Here is a 22,951-nt window from a genome sequence, read left to right as displayed (position 1 = left end):
TCAACAAGAATTCTGTGTGCTTCAGCTGCAGATTTTTTTTGAATAAAATAGTGCAATAAAATTCCCCGCAAATACTCTTTTTTTGGCACGAAACTAGACATGTTTAACACAATGAAATAATAAGTTGTTTACACTTCGGTGAAATGATATATACTGAATTTCAAGGTCGCTTATTGTACTTCCTTACAGATGCATCACCATCTAAAAATAAACACACGTGGTTCTGGTAATGCCATCTGTTGGAAAACAGCGAGAACTTTTTCAAGGTCCTTATATATAGGGTATATACACAATCAAAGCAGAAGCAAACTAATAATTACAAAAAATTACAGTGGAGTATAGGTAATTCGTACTAGACTATTTGTTAGTTTGGATGCCATGCACTTGCAACTCCCTTTGTATGGGCAAATCCAATCTCAGGTTCTATGGAAAATAATGGCAGTTTAAATTAAAAAGTCAAAGAGCATTTTAAGATCAGTACAAAAGATTTTTATCCAGTTAAAATATTCAAAGAGAAAGTGACTGGACAGCATGATAAAGAATAGTGAAATTATATGAGGCTTCTCTGCATGCCCTTATCATGCAGAGAAGACTCACTGTGAATGATTCCATGCCAACTAGACCAGTTGTCCCCATCTGACCATCTCCAATTTTTTCTCAGATTTGGTGTTAGCTGTCTCAACTGCTTAAAGGAAGTTTTGCAAATCTTAGACCTCAATATACAATACCACAACTGTAGGAGCCCCTTAAGTGGAGGTGATCAAAATGTTGCAAAGGCCATTCAAAACTTTTTCCAATTTTGATATGCTGCAGTTCAATAACTACAAAAATTTTTTTTTCTAAAAATTGGCACAGCTCTTCAGTGGCTTGGTTAGTTCAAAATCTGAAAATATTAAGGAACAAGTTCAATTATTCTTCTTATCAGTTGCACTCAAAGTTCGAAATTTTTTTCTAAGTTTTGACAACTGTAATTCCTGAAGAATGATTTTAGAAAGCCCTTCTTTTGTAGAATTGTTGAATAAGTAGTTGTCATTTAAGCTTTTGAGATTATCCTGTTTTGGAGATATTCCATGATCAATTTTGCTTTAAAAAAATTGTACCATTTTTGAATCTTATTTTCTGAGAGGTCCCTCACCATTTGAAAGAGCTCATTTCTATTGAATGCTTATCATCCTATAAATATTTACTTTTTGATAAGCCAAACTGGCTTATCAAAAAACTCTATTTGTAGAAACTATCTTTTTGTTTCAGAAATAACTTTTATTGTAATATATTTTAGTTTGAACTTTATTAAATTTTAACTGTATTTATCCATTAAATTCTATGATTAAGTTTTCCAGTGATATTTTAAAATTTATTTATAAAAATATTTTGCTAAAAGATGTTTGTCTGGATTCAACATTTCCACGAATTCCTATGATTGTTCATGTTTTGTATAATTTAACACCTTACATTTTATTATTACTTTGCATTTCACATTTGAAAATTTTTAAAAAATTAAATTTACCGATTCCTGTCGACAGTCTGTTCTAAAGTTATTTTCTGTTGTTCATATTCTGTCATATTATGCTGTAAATGAAGAAGTTGATCTTGAAGAGAGTGCTTTGTACTTTGGCTCTTATTCAAAGAAGAATTTAGATCAGTTATCTGCAATAATAATAAAACAATACATTAAAGAATGTCAAATTTTTCAAAATTATGAAACATCAAATTTCAGATTAAGTAAAACTTAATCAAAAAATTGAGAACAGTTTTAAAATATTTATTGTTATCACATGAAAATGCAGAATGTCCCATGTAAAACCAGGCTATCTTAAATAATAAAGCATTGATTATGCAAGTTTCCATAATTTTTTGTGAATAAAACTATATTTTCAATGAGTTTCTCATCTCATTTCTCTCTTTTTTTCTAATATTAGGATTACAATTATTTACTCAATGGGGCCAGATTTATATGGAACACCTTGTAAATATTACTTTAATTAATATCATATACTATTTAGGTTTGCAGGATTCTACTGTATATAAAATTTAAGTTATTGAAAATGACAAGCATCATTGATTATTGCTGTGCCATAAAACTCATAATACTTTTACAAAAATTCTATTATTTAGATATGTGCAAATTCATGTACATGTTAATTTCATACCAATAGTGATTATTTTTATTTGTATTTAAATTTTAATTTAAAAAAATATTGCCTATTCAGTGGCTACTTTTGAGTTAGTATCAGTGGCTACATGTTAACAAAGAATATATCCATTTTTCTAAGGTGCCACTGTAAAATTGACATTTTACAGTGGCACCTTAGAAAAATGGATATATATGATGGAAATATCACTATTATCAAGTGTTGCAATGAAAAATGATAACACTAGGACCAAATAAGTTAAGTTACATATTCTCTAACTTTTACCTCTATATTATTTTTAATAACATGACAAGTTATTGAGAGTTGAGTTTTGGAGACTATATTCACATAATTTTATACGTAAAATTTACATACACAATGAAAATTTTAAAATATCGAAATCCAATATGATATCCAAAAGTGCAGACTATGTTTGATCACATAAAAACAAGGTTCAGGAAAAATTAAAGCAGTCCTGTTGAAATTTGTGATATAAAAAATAATATTACAGCCATATCCATAAAAAATGGAATTGTGTCTTGGCTATTCCATTACTTCAATTAGATAATTAATGTCTAATTGGGAAAATCAGCCAAACCATGGAATCTTTTGTTTGAAACTACTATTAAGTTTCCACTTTTAAATCACTTCAGTCACTTGTTACATTGCTGCCTACTTACAATGTTAGGTGCTTTTAGTAAGGATGAAGCAGTTTCAGTTACCAAACCACTTTTGAAAAGTGGGTTTTGATTTTCACAAGAAATTGTGACAAGAAATAAGAAATTACACTATTTAATGAGTAAAATGGGAAATTTGTAAATTAATAAACTAGATTTTAAAAAGTTTTATCATCATTTCATATTTTTTCATACATTTATTATTTCAATGTTAAATTGTCATAAAAATATGGTTTTCTTTTTAAAAAATTATAAGATAATGAAAAAGTTGGTGTCTTTCTTAAACTTTTTAAAATAATTTTTCAGAAAAAAAAAAAACTGTATGACTTGTCATAATAAAGAAAAGAATCAAGTAATCAACTGTTAGGATTTGGATCAACTTGCCTAGCATATGGAAATAAATCCTGAATAACAAACATATCTATTTCTTGAAGAATTGTCTCATAGTTTTAAAGATTATCTTTACATTTTTGAAGATGACTCTGCTCCATATCAAAGAGCTAAAAAGGTAAATATCACTAAATTTTTCCTAAACACAGTTCTGTTTTGTTATATCTCTTCATAAAATTGAATTTTATAGCAGTCTTTTAGGATGCTCACATGATCAGGGAACAGTCCAGACCTGAACCCTACTGAAAACTGATGGAACAAAATTGGCATATCTGTTGCAGATAAGAAGTGTCACACTCACAAATGTCTGGTACCACAACTTTTCACTAGACTACAACAGAAATTTCATTTTGTCCATGCATCAGTGTTGTCATCAAAGCAAAAGACTGACAAAATATCAGTCATAACATTGTACAATTCTTTTATTGTTAATAAATAACAACACAATTAAGGATACCAACAATATAGATAATAATAGCTTATAGTTAATATTTCAACCTAGACAAGAAGTGTATTATAGTATCCTTAATTGTAATTATTTGCAACATTTTCTTCATTGTCATTTTTGAGAAGTAAATTTCTTCCAAAAACTTGTATTGCTGAATTTGATTTTTTTGTAGTTTTTACTTCTTTAATTAATTACAGTAATACCCCGACTTACGCGAACCCGGAGTTACGCAATTTTCAAATCTCCTCGATTCGTCTTTTGTTTGACCGCCACGCAACTCGTGATTACTAACTCCTCCCACACTATTGTTTAGCTTACATGTTTGGACGTGTCGTGCAGAATTGACACATAGCTACAATATATTTTGTGTTATTTATTTCTGTGTTTGTTATATCTACAGAGACTTGACAGACTCTATGTGGTGATTTCTTGTAAACGTGAACGGATCAAAAGACGAGATGAGATTAACGAGAACATTTATTAGTTTACATACATCTGACTTGGATTTTACACGAATTGCGAAATTATACCCCGACTTACGTGAATTCGAGTTACGCGGTTATCGTTCGGTCCCACCTATTGTGTAAGTTCGGGGTATCACTGTATTTCACTAAATGAACATTAATAGTCCTATTTATAATTGTATTCACTTTCTTTTTAAGTAACTTTTATAACATACAAAATTATTATTATACTACTATAATAATAATTTTCAGTGGATAAAGGTTAACCCTTTAAAATCAACATCCCGAAAAACCTCGGGCAAGTTCCATAGAGTTTCATAAAACTCGGTACTTTCGGCCCTTTCCCAAAATTTTTTTTTTTTTTTGAATTTTTAAAATGTTTTTTAGGTCCCCAAATTTTTTCAGAATTTTTTGTCCGCGCGAAAAAATTTTATCGCGATTTTAATGAGCCTTTGTTAAGGCTCAATTGTTTTTCAATGGGAGTTTTTTATCAAATTTATTTCATGGTTCCTAAGTTGTAGCGCACGGATTTTTTTTCGGTAAAGTTATTAAAAGCTGCTTTTTGATGTCAAAAACGACCTCCGATAGTTTTTTAATTTTTTTAATTAATATATTTTATTTTATATTAATTTAATTAATTAGGGGGGTCGGAAATCGCAATTAAAATTTCAATTTTTTAAAAACATTTAAAAATATACGATTAATTCACCTTCACCCTACTTTAAACCCTTGTCCTCCCGAGACGTTTATGAGAATGCCCCGGGAAATCCGACTCCAGCTGTGTTCAAGGTCACCCAGCTGTGTAAACAATAACTCATCGGTGTTATATTTCACAGAAAGACGAGACAAAGGAAAATAAAGTTTGAAGCTTTTTCTTCAAAATTAACGCATTTTTTTCGTTTTTTTTCAGTTTAAAGTATTTTTTATGTTTAATTAAACATTAGCATTAAAAATTACGGTGTACGCTCCAGCGTATTTTTACGCCGGTGGTAAAGAAAGGGTTAATAAAACTGCATCACTTTCATATTTTAAACACCATTGTAGTTAGAATTACATTAATATATTTTTAAAAATTAAAAAATTATACCTTTGCTTTTAATTCTTTTTCATTTTCTGATGACTTTTGTAATGCTAAATTTAATTTCTCTATGGTAAGTTGTAATGATGCATTTTTCTCTTGAAGATTTTGCAATTTTTCAATTAAACCATTAACTTGCTGATGAAGAGCCTGTTTAAATTTTGCTAATTACCATTTATATGAGTAAAAAATCAATAATATAATAGAATTATAGTAATGAAATGAGTGACAACAAACTTGATCACTATCAAACTAAATAAACACCACAAATTCCAGCACAATCTATTTTTATTTCAGGCAAATGTTTTTGGCTGTATTGAGCAGCCTTCTTCAGGCTTTTAAAATGTTCCTATTCTACTTTTGGTTTGGAACTTTGATGTTTTTACATCTGTATACCATCAAGTCAGTCAAAATTTCAAATTGATAGAACAACTATACTATTAGTTGCTTTAAAACATCCACTGAATAACTTGTGCCAATTTTACGACATTGCACAACTTTATCATATTGTGATAGAATTGAGGCAGAGCCAAAAAGAAAGAAGCTATCCTTGCACTTGTTAGGTACAAAAAAGATGATCCTTGTATCTGACAGTCATGGACAGGTGAATCTTGCATTTACCTCTACAAAAGAGTCTATCCTTATACCTATATACATGGCTAGAGCATTTGGTACCAGGTGCAAACTTAAGTATGGCACCTTTTGGATAAGCCTTTCATTAGTTTGTTACAAATTTAAAAATTATAAAATCACTTATTATAAATTAATATAATCCATATTATATTTCATAATATAATTTTTCATACTTGTGTGTGGCAGTTTTCTATGAATTCATTAGTTTGCCCATGAAACAATTTTGGATTTTTGGCATCCTGGGCAGTTATCCCATCTGCCCCTGCCTTTCTACAACCCTGCTTGTACCTACTGGCCGATACAGGGAGGTGATCTAAGAACAAAACAATTATCATTAATTGCTTTCTTCTTGTATTTTGTTCATTTTTCTCCTTCAAATTCCATTAGGCATACTCAATTGCATTAGGGAGCACAGACATTGCCACTGACTCCATTGTGTATCGAAAATGAAGTCTTGGACCCCTATTTTTTACATTTAAATGGACCCTCATTACACTTTTGGATTCCTCATAGCAATTAATGGAAAACGGAAAAGTTTTATCAAAATCAATCAATCAAATTTTGAAATTGAATGCAATACTGTAAGCCACACAGAAGAGGCTTTATTAACACTGCCTCAAAAATATAAGCTCCTAATCAGCTGTAGTCTAGGCTCCATTAAATTAATATGCATTCAAGCAACAAATAGATTAACCATCAACCAAATAAAAAAAATAAAACCTGAAAATAAACTGGGATTCCACAAACCAAAGTTACATTAAAGATACAAATAGAAGCTGTCAAACCTATCAATCCAATATATTAAGGAATTCCATAACAGGATCTCCAAGTCCTAATTTTTGGTTGCCATTCTTAGCAGGCTTATAGATTTCCAATTTTTCCAAATGTTTAAAGTTGGATATATCACAATTAAAAAGTTGGATTTTATGATGTTTGTTTTAAAGTATAACCATTTTCATTTGAATATTAACTACACGATCATTGTCTGTTGTCACTTATTTTATTATGCATTACATAGTTCTTCACTTTTCTATTTTAGATGCTCATACAATTTTAAAGCATTATGTATATTTTACACAAAATTTTGTTAATGTTTTTTAGATAATTGTACAAGGAGTGTCCAGAAAGTAAAGAACATTTGGCTGTAAAAAGTAAAAAAATAGTAATGACAGAAAAAATGTCTTATTAAGTCATTAGTACAAGGCCAGTTACTTTTCTACATAGTCACCATTATGATTAAAACACTTGTCATAGTATTTCTTTGGTTGCACATTACCTTCCTTGATTAAACATTAAACACCATTATGAATGAAGCAAGTCTGAGAAAATGTGATCACCATACACTTTCATGATTTGTTTATGAATTTCTATAGGGCAAACTTTGCATTTAGAAAACAAATAACACTTCACACTTGATGGCATTTTTGATTTTTGTACACATTTTAACCCTTGACAAAATAATAACAATATGCCTGCTGTTATCGAAACTCTACAGGTGCTAAGCTAACACAGAGAAAAAATTGACCTTGATATGATGGTGGTAATTTATCTGCACAGAGTGCTATGCACAAACATGCTTTATTTTCTGCATGCCCCTCGTACTTTCATTAAAATCTTAAATAAAAAAAAAAAATCAAAAACTGCAGAGTAATATACAGACATTATAAAAAAAATTGACTATGAAACTTAAAAGGTTACTTTTTTTACCTACATAATAATATATGATGGAATACAGAATAAGAAAACATAAAACTTACTTAATATTAAAGCAGTATAGTCAATAAAACAATATATCATAATTATGAAATCATTAATATGTAATTAAATCAAATTTTTTAAATTTGTATTTGTAAATGTAATTACCAAATTTCCTAAAATATGATATCACAGTATCAAAAGTAAAAAAAACAATTATCAGTTTGGCTCTGTATTTTACTATATATGAAATATAAAGTTTTTCATTTAAAATCTACAATTACACATTATAATATGACAGCAAATCTATGAGATAAATATTAACATATATGAATTTCAGAGATAATTAGTTTTGAGTTACTGTTAAGCATATTCTTAGTATCAGAAATGCTAATAGAAAAAAAATATTAAGGTTTAAAAAGAGATTAGTCATGCCAAATTTAGAGTTTAAAACAACAATTATTCATTATTAAAAAATCAATTTTATGATTTGGATGAAAAATATATGAATAAATACATGAATTCTATCAAATTTTTAACTTTTATATAATAATAACAATATTTACTGCATTTTCAATTTCTTTATCTTTCAAATTCTTCTCTTGTTTTTGCTTTTGATTTTCTAATAATTGCAAACTGAGTTCTAACTGATTGGTTTTACTCTCAGCAAGTTCTTTTGCTTCTGTTTCCATTTGCTTTTCTTGATTACATTTTTTCAGGGATTGTTTTAAATGAGAAACTTTTTCCTGTTTGATTAAAATAAAAATATTATTTTTATTTTAAAGATTGATGTATATTTTAAAATTTATACCTGTAACTGTATTTTTTCATTATGAAGACGTTCAATATTATGCTCAATTGAAAAGATTTTTTCTGTTAAGTTTTTCTGTTCTCTTAATAGTTTTTGAATTGTTTCTTCATTTTGTTGAATAGTACTCTGGGCAGATAAAAACTGATTTTCTGCGTGTTTTTTTTCTGCAATAAAATATTTACATTAATAAATATACAAATAGTTTTATCAGATAATATTTTATAAATTTAAATTATAAATAAATTAACTATTAATATCTTCTAAATGTAATAAATATAAGTATTACCATTTTCTAATTCATTTACTATTTTTTGATATTGCTGTAATTGACATAATGTGCTATTATACTCTGATTTCACTTCATCTAATTGATGTTGTTGATGAGAAGTCTGAGATCTCCAGTTTTCCTGAAAAATAATTTATTTATATAAAAATAAAAACTTCTTTCTAATTTACATTAATAAATGGAATCGTTTAAATCAATGATGATAAAAAATTATCTGTAATTCATTATTATTAATATTTGAATTATTTGAGTTCTCACTTTTTCTTTTTCTGAATCTTGCAATTTTTGTAAAATATCCTGTAAAGCACATTTTATTAATTCATTATCATTATCTGCAGAACTCCAAGTATTATGCAGAGGAGAGAATAATTTTGAAATATGTTCTTTAGATGAAGTAAGTTGCTTTTGTGAAATTTCATCTTTTTCAGGAGAAGTATGTCGAGGACTTCCAGATAAATGAGAAAATATAAAACTTCCTTCCAAACCAAGACCAAGAGTTGAACGTATTACTGAATATAAATTATTCAGCTTAATTTCTGTGTCTTTTTTTGATCCTTCTAACTTTCTTAATTGTGTATCTTGAGCAATTATTTTTCCTTCTGTCATATTTAATTTTAAACGTAATTGTGCTAATTCATTTCCAGCTTCTGTTACTAATTTTTCTAAACTAGATTTTTGTCCTTTTAAGGTATATTCCATATTAAGACTTGACTGCAATGATGCTTTATGATTTTCTTGCTGAATTTTTAATGAATGTTGACAGTCTCTCAGTTTTTGCTGCACATTTGATAATTCTTTATTTAAAGCCTCACGACTTGCCTCCGATTCCATTATCTAAATAAAGTAAAAAACAAAAATTATATTTTTTAATATTTTTTATTTGTTATGAAAAACACTTGCCTTTTTTTTCAAACTTATAATTTCTTGTTGTTGATCGATAGTCTGTTGTTCATCTGTTTTTTGTTGAAGTTTTATTTCTTCTAATTCATCATATCTTTCCTTTAATGAGATTTCAAGATTCATAACTTCATGTTGTAAAGATTGTATTTGTCTTTCATACTCCATCTTCAACTTTTCTGTATTATGCACTGTATTTTGCAATACTTCATACTCTCTACTTATTGATAATTTACTTTCTTCCAAAACTAAAATTAATTAAAATAGAAACATTTGCTGTTTTCTAAAATTATTAAAATATTTCAACATTATTAAGTATATTTATTTATAAATTTTGGATTTGGGGCTTCTAATTTCAATAGAAAATTTATTTTAAATACAATACATTTATCTGAAATCAATAACTTTAAAAATATTAATTTATGGACTTTATTATACAGTATGTTCAAAAGTGAAAGAAAAAAAACATACTTTCACATTTCTGTTTCAATTCTTCTGACATACGAATATATTGAACCTTCTGTAATTCTATATTTTTTAATTTATTTCTTAATTCTTCAGTATTGTTTTTCAATGTTTCTTTCTCAGCTTTTTCAAAATTAATACTTTTTCTTAAATCAGTAACTTCTCTATATATCCTGTCCTTCTGTATTCCCACTGTTAAAAATATTTATGAAAAAAAACAATTATTTTATAATATGTATATTTAATCAAATTTCTATTAATTTGAATAAAAATAATTTTCAATTAATTGATCAGCATATTCTCATTACATTGTAATTGATTTTATTTTAAAATATACAGTGGGTGATCGGTTAACTAACATAATCCGTTCCAAGACTTTGTTTGCTATCCGAATTGTTCGTTAACCGATTATGAATTTACCATAGGTTTGTATGGGAATTTGATTAATTCGTTCTGGAGACATCCCAAAATAAAAAATATATACTTTCTTACTACGTTTATTTATATGTATACACAGATGTGCATTTTTATTAGTTATGGTTTTTTGTTTGTGGGGGTTAAATAATCTGTCTAATGTCGATTGCTTTTCTCTCTTCTTCGGGATTTTTCAGAAGTAATTAATAGCATTGTAATTGTAGAGATCCCCAAGCCTATTAACCTCAACCTGGTTTGTATGCCATTCTAAGACCGTTGATCTGACATCCCCCATTTCTTCAAAAGATCTTTAATTAATAGCAGATATCGGCATTAATCCTCTTTTTCAGAATAAAACATATCTTGCCGAGTTTCTTGGTGTTCTCTATTCAAGAGTTCTTGACGTTCTTCTGTCGTCAGATCCGTTTCAGGTTCCATTATGAGCTCTTCATTGTTCTTTATTTCTCAGATGTGATTTTTGTTACTCCTTTAGCTGCTTGAGTCTTCTTGATAATACAGTATCTTTCTTAGATAAGATTGAACTGCGGCCTACTGTAGACCTGTTCAAGCCATACTGCCCAGCAACAACAGACATCAGACATCTGCCCACCTTTGCTATTATACTCTCACCTTTCGAAAATAAAAACAGACACAAAACTTAATGAGTGCCCGCCCGGCAGTCTCACGAATACTATAAAAGAATTGTTTGTCAGAAAAATAAAAGGTTGGAATTACAAGGGAGTATTTCAAAGTTTGAGGATACTATATAATCAGTATATTATCAGGTTGAGCGTCGACGTTGAGGTCTCCCACGCTCCAAAAAGTTACCTGAAAACAAAGGAAAATCAGTCGGTATTTGCTATTTTCGTCGCTTCTTTTTATGTCTGTTCAGTGAAGTGTTTGTTATCCGATCATGTGTTCGTTGTCCAATCATAAAAATCTTTCGCGAAAGTGTTCGTTATCCGATTTGTTCGTTAACCGATCACCCACTGTATATAATAATGATTTAATCCAACTACAGTAAATTTTACATAATTTTTACTTCCCTGGTTGTTATATATAATAGAGGGAAAGTATGGCAATCAGTCAAAATATGAACCCCCCAAGATTTTTACATTTTTGGATTCAGGATATCTTAAAACATCGAGAAATGCAAAAAATTCAGGGGTTTCTTTTTGTATATATGGATGTTAGTGTGGGGGGCACAATTTTGTTCACCCTCTTTGACGCTTAATAACTCCTGTGCTTTTTGTCGAAAATTTCTGAAATTTTTCGGGGGGGGGGTTGTTTATTAGCAAGATTGATGCTATTAAATTTTAGTGATTAAAGGTTGACTGGGTGAGAAGATAAAGGGGGTTGTGTGTTTCTCCAGTAAGGTCAGACTTAATAACAATTTTACTCATTAGCATTTGCAATTTTTTATAAAACCCATCCCTACCCTCAAAATTATGCATTTTGCTATTTTGTAATAGTTAAAAACCAAATGTGCCAAGAAAGTTAAGCAAATCATTGCTGATTTTTATAAAACTGCATTTCAGATTAACAGAATATTATATAATAATATGATTTTTGTTTGTCCGATATTTTCAGTGTTTTAAAAAATGTCATTTTGATTTCATAACATGGTCTTTATTTTACATGATTAAAGACCAGTTGCACAAGTTTTAATCTACAGAATTACTTTTGATGCATTGCATAAAAGTAAATCTTTGGAATAAACTGCTGGCTAAGTTAACTGGCCAATTTTCGGTGTTTTAACCACCCAAAATTGGTCAGTTTATTTTATCTAATCAGCAAAAAATAAGATGAATGACATCAATTCTTATTCCATTGTGGATGATCTTTATTTAGACTATTCACAGAAAATTTATCTATTCCTGATAGAACATCCAAAAGAAAAAAACAGGTCATAAAATGTTATTTAGCATTTAAAAATTTCAAGTATTATAGCAATGGCAAGTAGCAAAATTTACTGTCAGAAAATAAATGAATCATATTTCACATAACATAATAATTTATTATTTCTCATCATGAAATAGAATATTCAAATATTGTAGATGGTTTCAGCCAAATCTATAAGTGTTTTTCTTTGGTACTCTAATTTGCCCTATGCGTTTTCTTACTAACTCTTTGTTCTTCCATCTTAATAATATAACTGTTCTATAACAATTTTTAGCTATCTACCAATCAATATCTACCAATCAAAGTATCTTGTGCAATAAGCATAGCTTATTCTTTAGACTTATGACAAGGTTAAATTTATTTTATAGTTACTCTGTAGTTTAAAATGCAACTCATTCAATTAGCCCTGAAATACAGATTATTACAAAATTATATATTACTTTATAATATTTTCTAAATAAAATATGTTTATATGCTATTATGAAGTTAATTTTTTTTTAATTTAAAATTTTTGTATATGAAAACACTGCATTGAACAAAAGAAACGCAATGGGCCGATTGCTAAGATAACATTTAGATGCCAACAGCAGTTTACAGATCGTGTACACCATGGTTCAGAAAAATTTCATTGCAGAGACGGCATTTCTCACTTGCCATAGTTTAGACAGCAATTAGAAACTGGTAATTTGACCTACTTTCCAGACTCACGCGACAGCAGGTTTAGAGGGTTTTTTATTTGAGTGGTAGTTTTGTTCGTGGAAAGTTTAGATAAAAATGGATATCGTTACTTTGATAAATGTTGTAAATGGTACAAATCGACAAAATTATTCATTAATTAATTGCTTGGAGTAAAAATAACAAACTTAAATACTTTAAATTTGTTTTAAATGTTCCAATTCTGATATTCAAATGGGTGAAGACTTAAAACTATAATTAATTTAAATCAGATGCATTTATTTACAATTAGAGTATCATGTCGGTTATAAAACGTTAATGCATTGTTGTTAATCCCTAGTCAGAACATTCTGTTAAACAAACAAGACAATTTTAATAATTACCAAAATCTTTTTATAGAAAATAAAAGAATGTAATAGTAATAATAAAATATTTAAAATTATTCATTTTGACAGTAATACAATGTCAAAATAATTCCTTGAAATTCCTCTTCAGAATAGATTTTTAAATTTCCCAAATATGGATTTGTTCATATTTTAAACCATGTTGGCGATGAAATTAAATATCAAAGTGGAAAAGGATTGTCATTAACTGCCAAACAATGATTGTTGACAGCCTTAAGATTTTATGTTCCGGAAGCTTTCAGAATATAACTGGTAACCTTTTCTGACATCACAAATGAATAACCTGATTGGCCGAGCGACTCCTAAAATGGGAGTAATGGCAAAGAAAAGCCAATGTTTTGCCAAAGTTTGTTTTAGAAGGTGTTCAGAAATAGACAATCATCGTCTTTGCAATGCATTTTAATTAAACCGTGGTTCAGCCAGCCAACATCTAGAGACCATTCTGCTGTTAAACATTGTTTAACATAAACTCTGTCTCTGCAATTGACTGAATATTTTATTATTTGAATTTTTCAAATTTCTCTAATAAAAAAAAAAATTTATCTAAAAAGCAATACAATAACTTTATCAGTTCAATTTCATCTATCTTTACTATTAATGTGTATTATCAGTCATTGTGAATAATTTATAAAGCAAAGACTAATTTTGTCAATTTTAAAATTAGAAAAATTAATACTGGGGAAATTAAAATTAAAACTGACTAAGATGGAAAATAAATTAGAATGAAGTTTTATCCAATTACTAGCAGGTAGGCCCGGCATTGCTCGGGCAAAAGTAACGATAGCAAAGATTAAGATTATTATGTTACAGTCAACCTTACTTATTTTTACAGAATGCAAGAATTGGGAATATAACTTAAGGCTTAACACTTCCATTGTTGATGGAAGTGTTAAGCCTTAATCCTGTCCTTCTCCCGTGGGGAGGAATTTCGAAAAATCCCTTCTTAGTGTGCATTCTCCTGACGTACCCTAACTGTGTACCAAATTTCAACTTTTAACTCCTAACCGTTTGGGCTCTGCGCTTATTATTATTATTATTATCAACCCATCTCGATTATATATATAAATATGTAAAAATTTATGAGGATTAAATCTGAACTTAGATCTGTTATGTGAGATCAGTCTTTGCAATTTCATTGATATTCAAGAAACATCAAGAAATTTGAATCAGATAACTTGGTTTGTTTGTCCATAAAAGCCATTTAAAGTGTTTAAGAATCAAACCAAATGAAAATTGTTTAGAAATATTAACTAACTATGTCACAAGAGATGAAGACTATAAACTGCAAAATCATATATATGTCTAATTGTTACATATATTTAAAACGATTAATTTTTGTCTAGTAACAGAAATTAAACACTCCTGGCTGAAATTCAAACAATAAAAATATAACTTTAGAAAAAGAGAAAGAGCAGATGTGAGAACTTCCCAGACAAGAGACTTTTGGGTAAGCATTTGAGAATCCAACCAAATAGTGAAGTGAATTGACTGTCCATAAAAGCAGGTTTGAAGGAGGTACCAATGGAAGACCTTTGAGAAAAAAAAAAGAAAGAAAGAAAGAAGTTTTCTTGCAGTCTCAAGAAAGTCCTCTTACTACTCCATCCAAACTGATCCTGAGAATTTAAATTCAAGCAACCAACTAAGATAAAAATTTCTGTCCTCATTAATTAAGTTAAATCCTCTTACCCCTCCTAAATCATTTCTCAATGGGGGAAAAAATAATAATAATAATGTCATCTAGTTTGAATCATTTTGGAGAGAAGTGAATGGATGTTGTTATTCACTTTCAGAATGCAATAATAATCCAACTATGCTGAATCAGAATATGGAACAGATCTTTGGGTTCAGCTTCTAACATTAACAGTTCTTCGAGTGTTTATGTTAGGAGTTATCTCAATTCATAGGCACATAAATGTCTCTGCAACTGTAAATTGTATTTATGTGTCAAGAATTACATTGTCTGTAAACTCTATGTATTTGTATCAGTTTACATTTTAATGAAATTTTGCTTGTGAAAAAAAGGAAAGTTGATCTGTCTTCTAATGTTCATGCTCCTTCCCATGAAAAAAGATAAAACTCCCACTTATATCAATAAAAATCAACCAATGTTATTTTGATGCAATCAATGGGCTATTTCAAATTAATATACTGTATAGACACCATATTTAAGTGTGACTATCCATTTCACACAATGATGATATTTTGAAAATTATATAATGAATATGACATAAAATTGAACATTTAAGAATGTATGTTTGTATATCCATACAGTATGTATGTTTGTATATCCAGATCTGGTGTTCTAGAGTTAAACTTCTGATAAGTTTACTATTTAGAATTATTTAAATTTGAACATTTTCTTTCAAAAAATTAAATTACATTTTCTTGAAGGAGTAATCACAAAATACTTAATCATAAAACTATATGAATCTACTAAGTTGAAGAATAAGCAATTAAAATTTGTTGGTTCTGAATATAATCAATTCTAATTTTTTAATAAATAACATTAAACTTTTCTTTTATTTTGAATAAGAATTTAATTTAAAATAAATATCAACAAAGAATCAATGAAAAGAATTATTTAGATCAAATGATAATGCCAAATTAACTATAAGGCTAAAATTTGACTAATTAATTTCATAGATAATATGTAATGGTGATTAAGCTGCCATCTTGTATTAAATTTAATAATTATATTAATTTTAAATAAAATGAAATTATTTAGACTGTTTTTGAAGAAAAGATCAACCAGCAGTAGGACTATATTTTTCAGAATAGTCTAAATTATTCCTTTTAATTCAAAATTAATATAATTATTAAATTTAATCCAAGATGACACCATATTTAACTTAACTGCCTACCTTTAATTCAAATTATGTAGGATCTATAAAATTAATTAGTCAAGTTCTAGCCCAATATTTAATCTGGCATTAGTGTTTGATCTTTAAATAATTTGGGCTGTATATATTTATAAAGGATAAAATTTGATATCTCAAAATTTCTTACCTTCTTTAAGTGTTTGATATACTTCATTCAATTCTTGGGATAACATGTTTTTTGTTTCATCTAAAGCCTTTAATTGGATTTTTAATTTAGTAACATTATCAAAGGCTGTATCTCTCTGATTCTGAACATCTGCTAATTGAATTTCCAAATCTCTCATCTTTTTACTCAACATATCCCTGAAATATTAAAAAATAAATAATAAATTATTCCATAAAAAGTCAAGTATTTAACACTAACAAGTATTTATAATTTATTATAAAATTAAATAATTATAGTAAAATCTGCTTAGTACACATTTAAAGATCTTTTAAAATACAACATACCTTTCATAAAAAATTATATCAACAAGTTGAATTTGTATAAAATTTTGAAGTTTATAACTTGATAGAATGAAAATTCTTTTTTGTATATTGTATCTTGTTCACTTTATTCAAGATAAATTAGCTCTAGAATTGTAGTACACTATAATATAATCAAAAAGAATCAGGTGAAAGTTAAATATATAATAAATATTTTTTCTTAAATAGGAAAATTTATATATTGATTGTTTAGAGCAGCCAAGTCAAATTTTCAGCTCAGCCAGCATTTGTGTGACCCACTTCAGTTTTTGTTTTGTTAATAATACTGCATCCCAAAAAATGGTTTCAATATAAGTAATTATTTTACTTAAAATATGTTATGATGCAGTTCATATTAAAGTATTAAGCAGTTTTATAGCAGTATTAAGCAATTATAACAATTTTTGTGGATTTTGAAACTCTGAAAAACAAAAGAGAAGTAGGCTTAAATCAAAATGCATATTTTTGTAGGAGTATACAGGTGTCACTCGTTTAATGTGGTGAACTATAATTAAATTTCTGCATTAAATGGGAAAATGCTATTTTTGTGCTACCTGCTTAATTTTTTAAACTAATATTTGTTCCACAGAATAATGATTTCCTTCTTCAAAAAGAAAAAAAAATTGACTCTTATTTAAAACATTCATTAATTTAGAACAGATACTATATGTCTTTTTTTTTAACATTAATTTGTCTATTTCTTCTTTATTTGTAAAATTTGTTTACAGGAGTTCATTAAATTGTCACAACTTCTTTTTATTGTAACAAATCTCAAAAAAAAAAAAAATATTTGTCACATGCTTCTAAAATGTTCACACATTTGTTATAAAATGGAAAAGCTTCTAAAACTCTAATATTCAGGGTATGTTCGTAAAGTTGAACAAGTTAAACATGTTAGTAATGAATTGATCAAAACTCTAATGAAATTCATTAAGGAAATAGTTAGTTCACTTCATTAGGAAAATGGCACCCAATGATATCAATGTTTCTAAATCTACTCGAGTGTTTAAATTGCTAATTAAAAGGTGAAATGATAATAACTGTCCACCCGAAGCAATCTAAGAAAAATATTTCGAATAAGGCTGCACTAGCAATATTCATATCTTTGATTTTAGAAACAGCCATTTAGTTATAAATGAATTAGTCGAAAAGTCTAACAAAATAAGAATAATGATGACATCATTCTCATTTAACTCGTTCAACTTTATGAACGTACTCTCAGTAACCTTCGTGGTTATTATTTTTCTTATTCTTGAAGAAAAGCATTTCATTCCATATCTTGAAGTTTTTCTTTTTGAGAAAGTTCTATCATGATCCTGTTGTCCTGAGAAAGTGATAACTTACTAAAAACAAATTTTTAGCTTCTAGAAAAATATGCTAAACCAGTGGTTCCCAATTAGTTTTTCCTGCGTACCACTTCAAGAAAGAGCTCAAACTCGTGTACCCCTTATAGCAGAAATTCATATTAATTCATACTAATATTATAAATTCGAAGGTAATTCTGTCTGTCTGTTACCTTTTCACGTCTAAACCGCTGAACAGTTTTAAATAAAATTGGGCACAGAGATAGCTTACATGTTGGAGATGGAAATAGTCTACATTTTTACTGCGAGAAAATATCTTATTCTCACGAGAAAATTCGATATAATGCGGGAGAAGCTGTGGTTAGACAGCTAGTGATAAATAGAATAAGTTTTTTTACATTTATTACCTTTAAAATACAATTCTAATAATAATGAAAATAACATAAGGTTATTTGATTTTAATGCGACAAATGTGCACAATTTTCTTTGCACAACTTTGTAAAATCTGGTTGCTTTTTGGTCAGCTTCAGTCTCAAGTCATCTTCGAGTCAAAGTCGGTGACGATGTTTAGTTTTCATGTTTGTCATGGCCGAAAATCCTCTCTCGCAGAGGTATGTTGTGCAAAATGGTAGCAAATATTTTTTAGTTATAAATAAATGAATTTGTGCATTCGACATCATGTTATAAATTTCCAAATTTTTGACGGTCCACCCATTATTTTTTTTATTTGCTTCATCTCATGCATTTAAATTTTAAATCGGCCGATTTTAAATTGCCGTGCGTACCCCTTCATGCAATTTCGCGTACCCCTGGGGGTACGTGTACCACTAATTGGGAACCACTGTGCTAAACTTATTAATTCCATTTGAAAATGTTGATTACTGTATTAAGTGATTAAACATATAAATTCTATTCAGCAATCAACCACATCATAGTAAATCTGTATTAAACAAGGATGAATTAAATGAGAGATACCTGTACTTGTATTTTGAGTGAGAATCCAATAAAAATACACAAACAAAACATGCATCTGAGAATTCCTTATGTAAAAATCTAAGGAAATTTAACATGTAAAATAAGTAATGATGATAATTTGTTTTATAACAAGTAAAAAATTATTACATTAGGCTAATTATTTTTCTTTCACCAGCAATTATTATTAGTTGAAGAAAACTAATTAATATAATAACGGATTTTATTTTATACAGTATCTCAATTTTCCTGAAAAATACATGGACATCATGTATTTTTCAGGAAAATTGAGATACTGTATAAAATAAAATCCGTTATTATATTAATTAGTTTTCTTCAACTAATAATAATTGCTGGTGAAAGAAAAATAATTAGCCTAATGTAATAATTTTTTACTTGTTATAAAACAAATTATCATCATTACTTATTTTATTTGCAAAATAGATTAAGAGACTAAAAATAGATACAAGAGCACTATGACAATGTTCTTGTTCAACGCTTTATGCAGTTACAATCAAATTGAGATATGAAGACATACATGCCCATACAAGGTATAGATACAAACATTGTATTAGACTACATTTGCTTCTGCTATGCAATTTCTAAATGCAATTGCACTAGAGTATAGGTAATCAGTAGTTAGATATTTATTGATTTGGACACCATGCATGCCTATCTCAAGTCCTATGATAGATAATAGTGTAATTTACAGTACAAAATCAGTGTGTCTCAAGATCAGTACAAAATGTTTTTCTCAGTTCAGTTTAAAATTCTTAGAAAGAAAATGGCTGCATGTTGTCAAAAACTGAATGGTAAAATTATGAGAGAATTTTCTGTATAAAATGAGTAGTGAAATTGCATAATATGTATTAAGCAGATTCAATTATAATTACATTTTTCAGTTAATTATAAAAAAATATAAATAAAAATGATCTTACATCTCATATCCTAACTCATTTTTCACTTTACTAAGATTCAGATTACAATCTTCTATTGTCAATTGTTGCTCTTCAAATATAGATTCCGTTTCTTTTTTTAATTTGTCATATTTCTCTTGTGATTCATGAATTTTAAGTTTAAGCTGTTTTATATTTTGTAATAATGCATTTTTCTCCTTAGATATTTCAGTTTCAACCTAAAATTATATATATTAATTTATTATTTTAACTTATTTATAATAATATAAATATTTCAATTTATGGCAAAACAGTAAAACAAAATATATTAAATGTATTTTATATATTGTAATGGCTGGAAATATTTACAATTATTACAATTTAGGCATTGTTATATTTATTATAACTATTCATTTTATAAATTTTCAATAATTAATTATTGACAAGTATATAAATTTAAAAACAAATATACATTTATCACGTGTGCTTATATATGTTACTGTGAAAGACTGAAATTAGAGAATGTCGACACATACAAAATACGTTGGTGAAAGACTGAATATTTGGTTATATTATTATACATTCGAACAATCGCTGGTGTATGTCGACAAACACAGATAAGCTTTGGTGGAGATCGAAACGACATCCGAGAAACCGATGTTGACAGAGGCAATTAGTCTATCACCAAATTCTTCGCTATTTCCTTCTGTTCAAATTGGTGATACCGTATGAATACAAGCCCCTGATGTCGACCATGGCCGTACAGATGCCCGAAATGTATTGGTGGTTGTTGTTGGATTAGAAGACTTCAACTTTTATAAATTAACAAACAAAAATGGTACCCTCAAGCAGCTTTATACCCATAATGAGTTCATAATTTGTAAAGAAAAGTTACTTTCCATAGATGAGATTTCTTCTCAAGAAATATCACTGAGAGAAGCAGCTGCAGCTAATTTGAAAAGTGGAGGGCAAGGCTATACATGCTGTCATTGCAAAAAGAAGTGTTCCACAAATAAATGCAGTTGTAAAAGCAAGGGACTTTTGTGCAATTCAAAGTGCCATAACAGTTTAACTTGTTGCAATAAATAAGATTGTATAATGTTAATCACACAATTTATGTGTAACTTTATTATTGTATTATTTTCTTTAATGATTTAGAATGTACTGTTTGTTTTAGGTTCAACAGTTTATTTACATGTGCTGTTACTTAAGCTTTCTCTATTTTGACATATTAGAAAGTTGCATTTTTGTCTTAATGTAATAAAAATACTTTTATTCAACATTCACCATCAGTGCATGCTGAATGTCGACATTTTCCGATGTAAGTGAGAAATAATGATATTTAGCAAATATTTTGTACATACACAAAACGACTGTGGGAATGCTGACATTCACTGGAGAATGTTGACATTCACCAGATATCGGTCATTCACAGTAACATATATACTATATAAATAATGCAGAAAAGCAATTTTAATTGATGTATTGTTAATTATCACATGATCACATCAATAAGGCTTATTTAGTGTAAAGAGTAAAAATTTTAAAAGTTAATTAAAAAAAATTAATAATAGCACCTGCTTTTTCTGTGCTAAAATCTGCAATAATTTTCCTTCGAAATCTTGTTCAAGTAACACTATTTTCTTCTTAAGTTGTGCTATTTCTTCTTGATGTGTATTTATTAATTCTTCATGTTCTTGTTGCAATTGCTTTTTAAGTTCTTCATGTGCTGATTCTAATCTGTTTCTTTGGGATTCCTTTATATTATAAATATATTATAAAATTCAGTATATTAAAGACTATTATATTAAATAAAAATATTTTAAAAAATTTATCATTACTTTTTCTTGTGAGAGCAAATCAATATCTAGTTTATGAGAATGACGTTCTTCTTGTAATGCTCTCTGATATTCTGTATCTAATGATTGAAGCTTTTGAACTAAATTATCTTTTTGACGAGCAAATGATTCTAAATCTGATTCTCTTAACGTTTTTATATTTTTTATTTGAACTACAAAGACAAATAAATTATACAATTAGAAGTGTAGTTCTTCAAATTAATTTAAAATATTAATAATTAAATCTCAACTACTTAAGAATAATAATACAAATGTTTAGCAAATATTTCATACTGCAAGTTTAGTAATAAAATTTAAAAATCTTTATCTTCATATATAGTATGCAGTATTACAATAATCTTAGCATAATGAATCTTCACAAAAATAGTTAAGAAAGTTTCTTAATCTAATAGATAGTCAAAGAAGTGATACAATTATCATCATAAAATATAAGAGTGGCTAAATTATAACTTTTTATCATTTTTGTTTTATAATTTTCATATAACAGAAAATTTTAAAAAAATTATAAATCTTTTTTTCAGAAATTAATTATACTAATTTAGTAAAAAATATACTAAAATAGAAAAAAATATATCTTTCTGAAAAAGTGTACCTACATATATTGAATTAATTTTGTGTAAAAATATCAACTTGTTACAAAGTTATTATCTCACCACAACTGGACAGGACACTAACAATGTAGTCAAAAAAGGAGTATTCAAAAGAACAGCATCATAAATCAAATTTGAAACAAGCAATAAGGTGCATGTTACTGCATTATGATTTAATTTCATCAATCATGTGCATGTGCATCTTTTTGAAAGTTTTGAATTTGATTTGTGACACTATTCTTTCAAATGCTCATTTTTTTGAATTTGTATTATACCTGATGCAGATTTTAGAAGACTGAAAATGTTAATTTTCTGATGAATTAGATCTGTTGTTAGACTACATCAACATCAATTTGTGTTATACATTAGTGATGTAACGAATATTCGGTTACTATTCGGTATTCGGCCTATTCAGCCGAATACCGAATACCTAAAAACAGGAGTAATAAATAACAAAAACACAGTAAATTAATCATTTTGGTATTTAGATTTAATGTTATCGAGTTAGTGTTGTTTGTTTATATTTATTTATAACTTGTAACATGCACGAAATAAAAAAGAAAATAATATTAGTCACATGTATTCACAATTTATAATTACAAAGATCAGCACACG

At 27.9% G+C, this 22,951-nt stretch overlaps 1 protein-coding gene across 4 annotated transcripts in view; it reads right to left on the bottom strand.

Annotated features, from left to right (window-relative positions):
• Positions 1–22,951, bottom strand: part of LOC111620126 (rootletin-like) — a 53,760-nt gene that overhangs the window by 13,133 nt on the left and 17,676 nt on the right. For all 4 annotated transcript variants that reach the window (XM_023361985.1, XM_023361986.1, XM_023361988.1 and 1 more), the window contains 12 exons: positions 21,729–21,898; positions 21,465–21,644; positions 19,930–20,126; positions 16,378–16,553; positions 9,983–10,168; positions 9,515–9,759; positions 8,873–9,448; positions 8,615–8,735; positions 8,329–8,492; positions 8,084–8,263; positions 5,199–5,339; positions 1,508–1,647 (listed from right to left, as the gene is read on the bottom strand). In XM_023361985.1, coding sequence (XP_023217753.1) covers positions 1,508–1,647; positions 5,199–5,339; positions 8,084–8,263; positions 8,329–8,492; positions 8,615–8,735; positions 8,873–9,448; positions 9,515–9,759; positions 9,983–10,168; positions 16,378–16,553; positions 19,930–20,126; positions 21,465–21,644; positions 21,729–21,898 — 2,476 coding nt within the window. The remainder of the gene's footprint in view (positions 1–1,507; positions 1,648–5,198; positions 5,340–8,083; positions 8,264–8,328; positions 8,493–8,614; positions 8,736–8,872; positions 9,449–9,514; positions 9,760–9,982; positions 10,169–16,377; positions 16,554–19,929; positions 20,127–21,464; positions 21,645–21,728; positions 21,899–22,951) is intronic.

This window comes from Centruroides sculpturatus, unplaced genomic scaffold (assembly GCF_000671375.1).
Source record: "Centruroides sculpturatus isolate CEXI.00-Female unplaced genomic scaffold, Cexi_2.0 scaffold109, whole genome shotgun sequence".
In the NCBI taxonomy this organism is placed as follows: Eukaryota; Metazoa; Arthropoda; class Arachnida; order Scorpiones; family Buthidae; genus Centruroides; species Centruroides sculpturatus.
The sequence above is the reverse complement of the archived record's forward strand: the minus strand, read 5'-3'. Positions and strand labels throughout refer to the sequence as shown.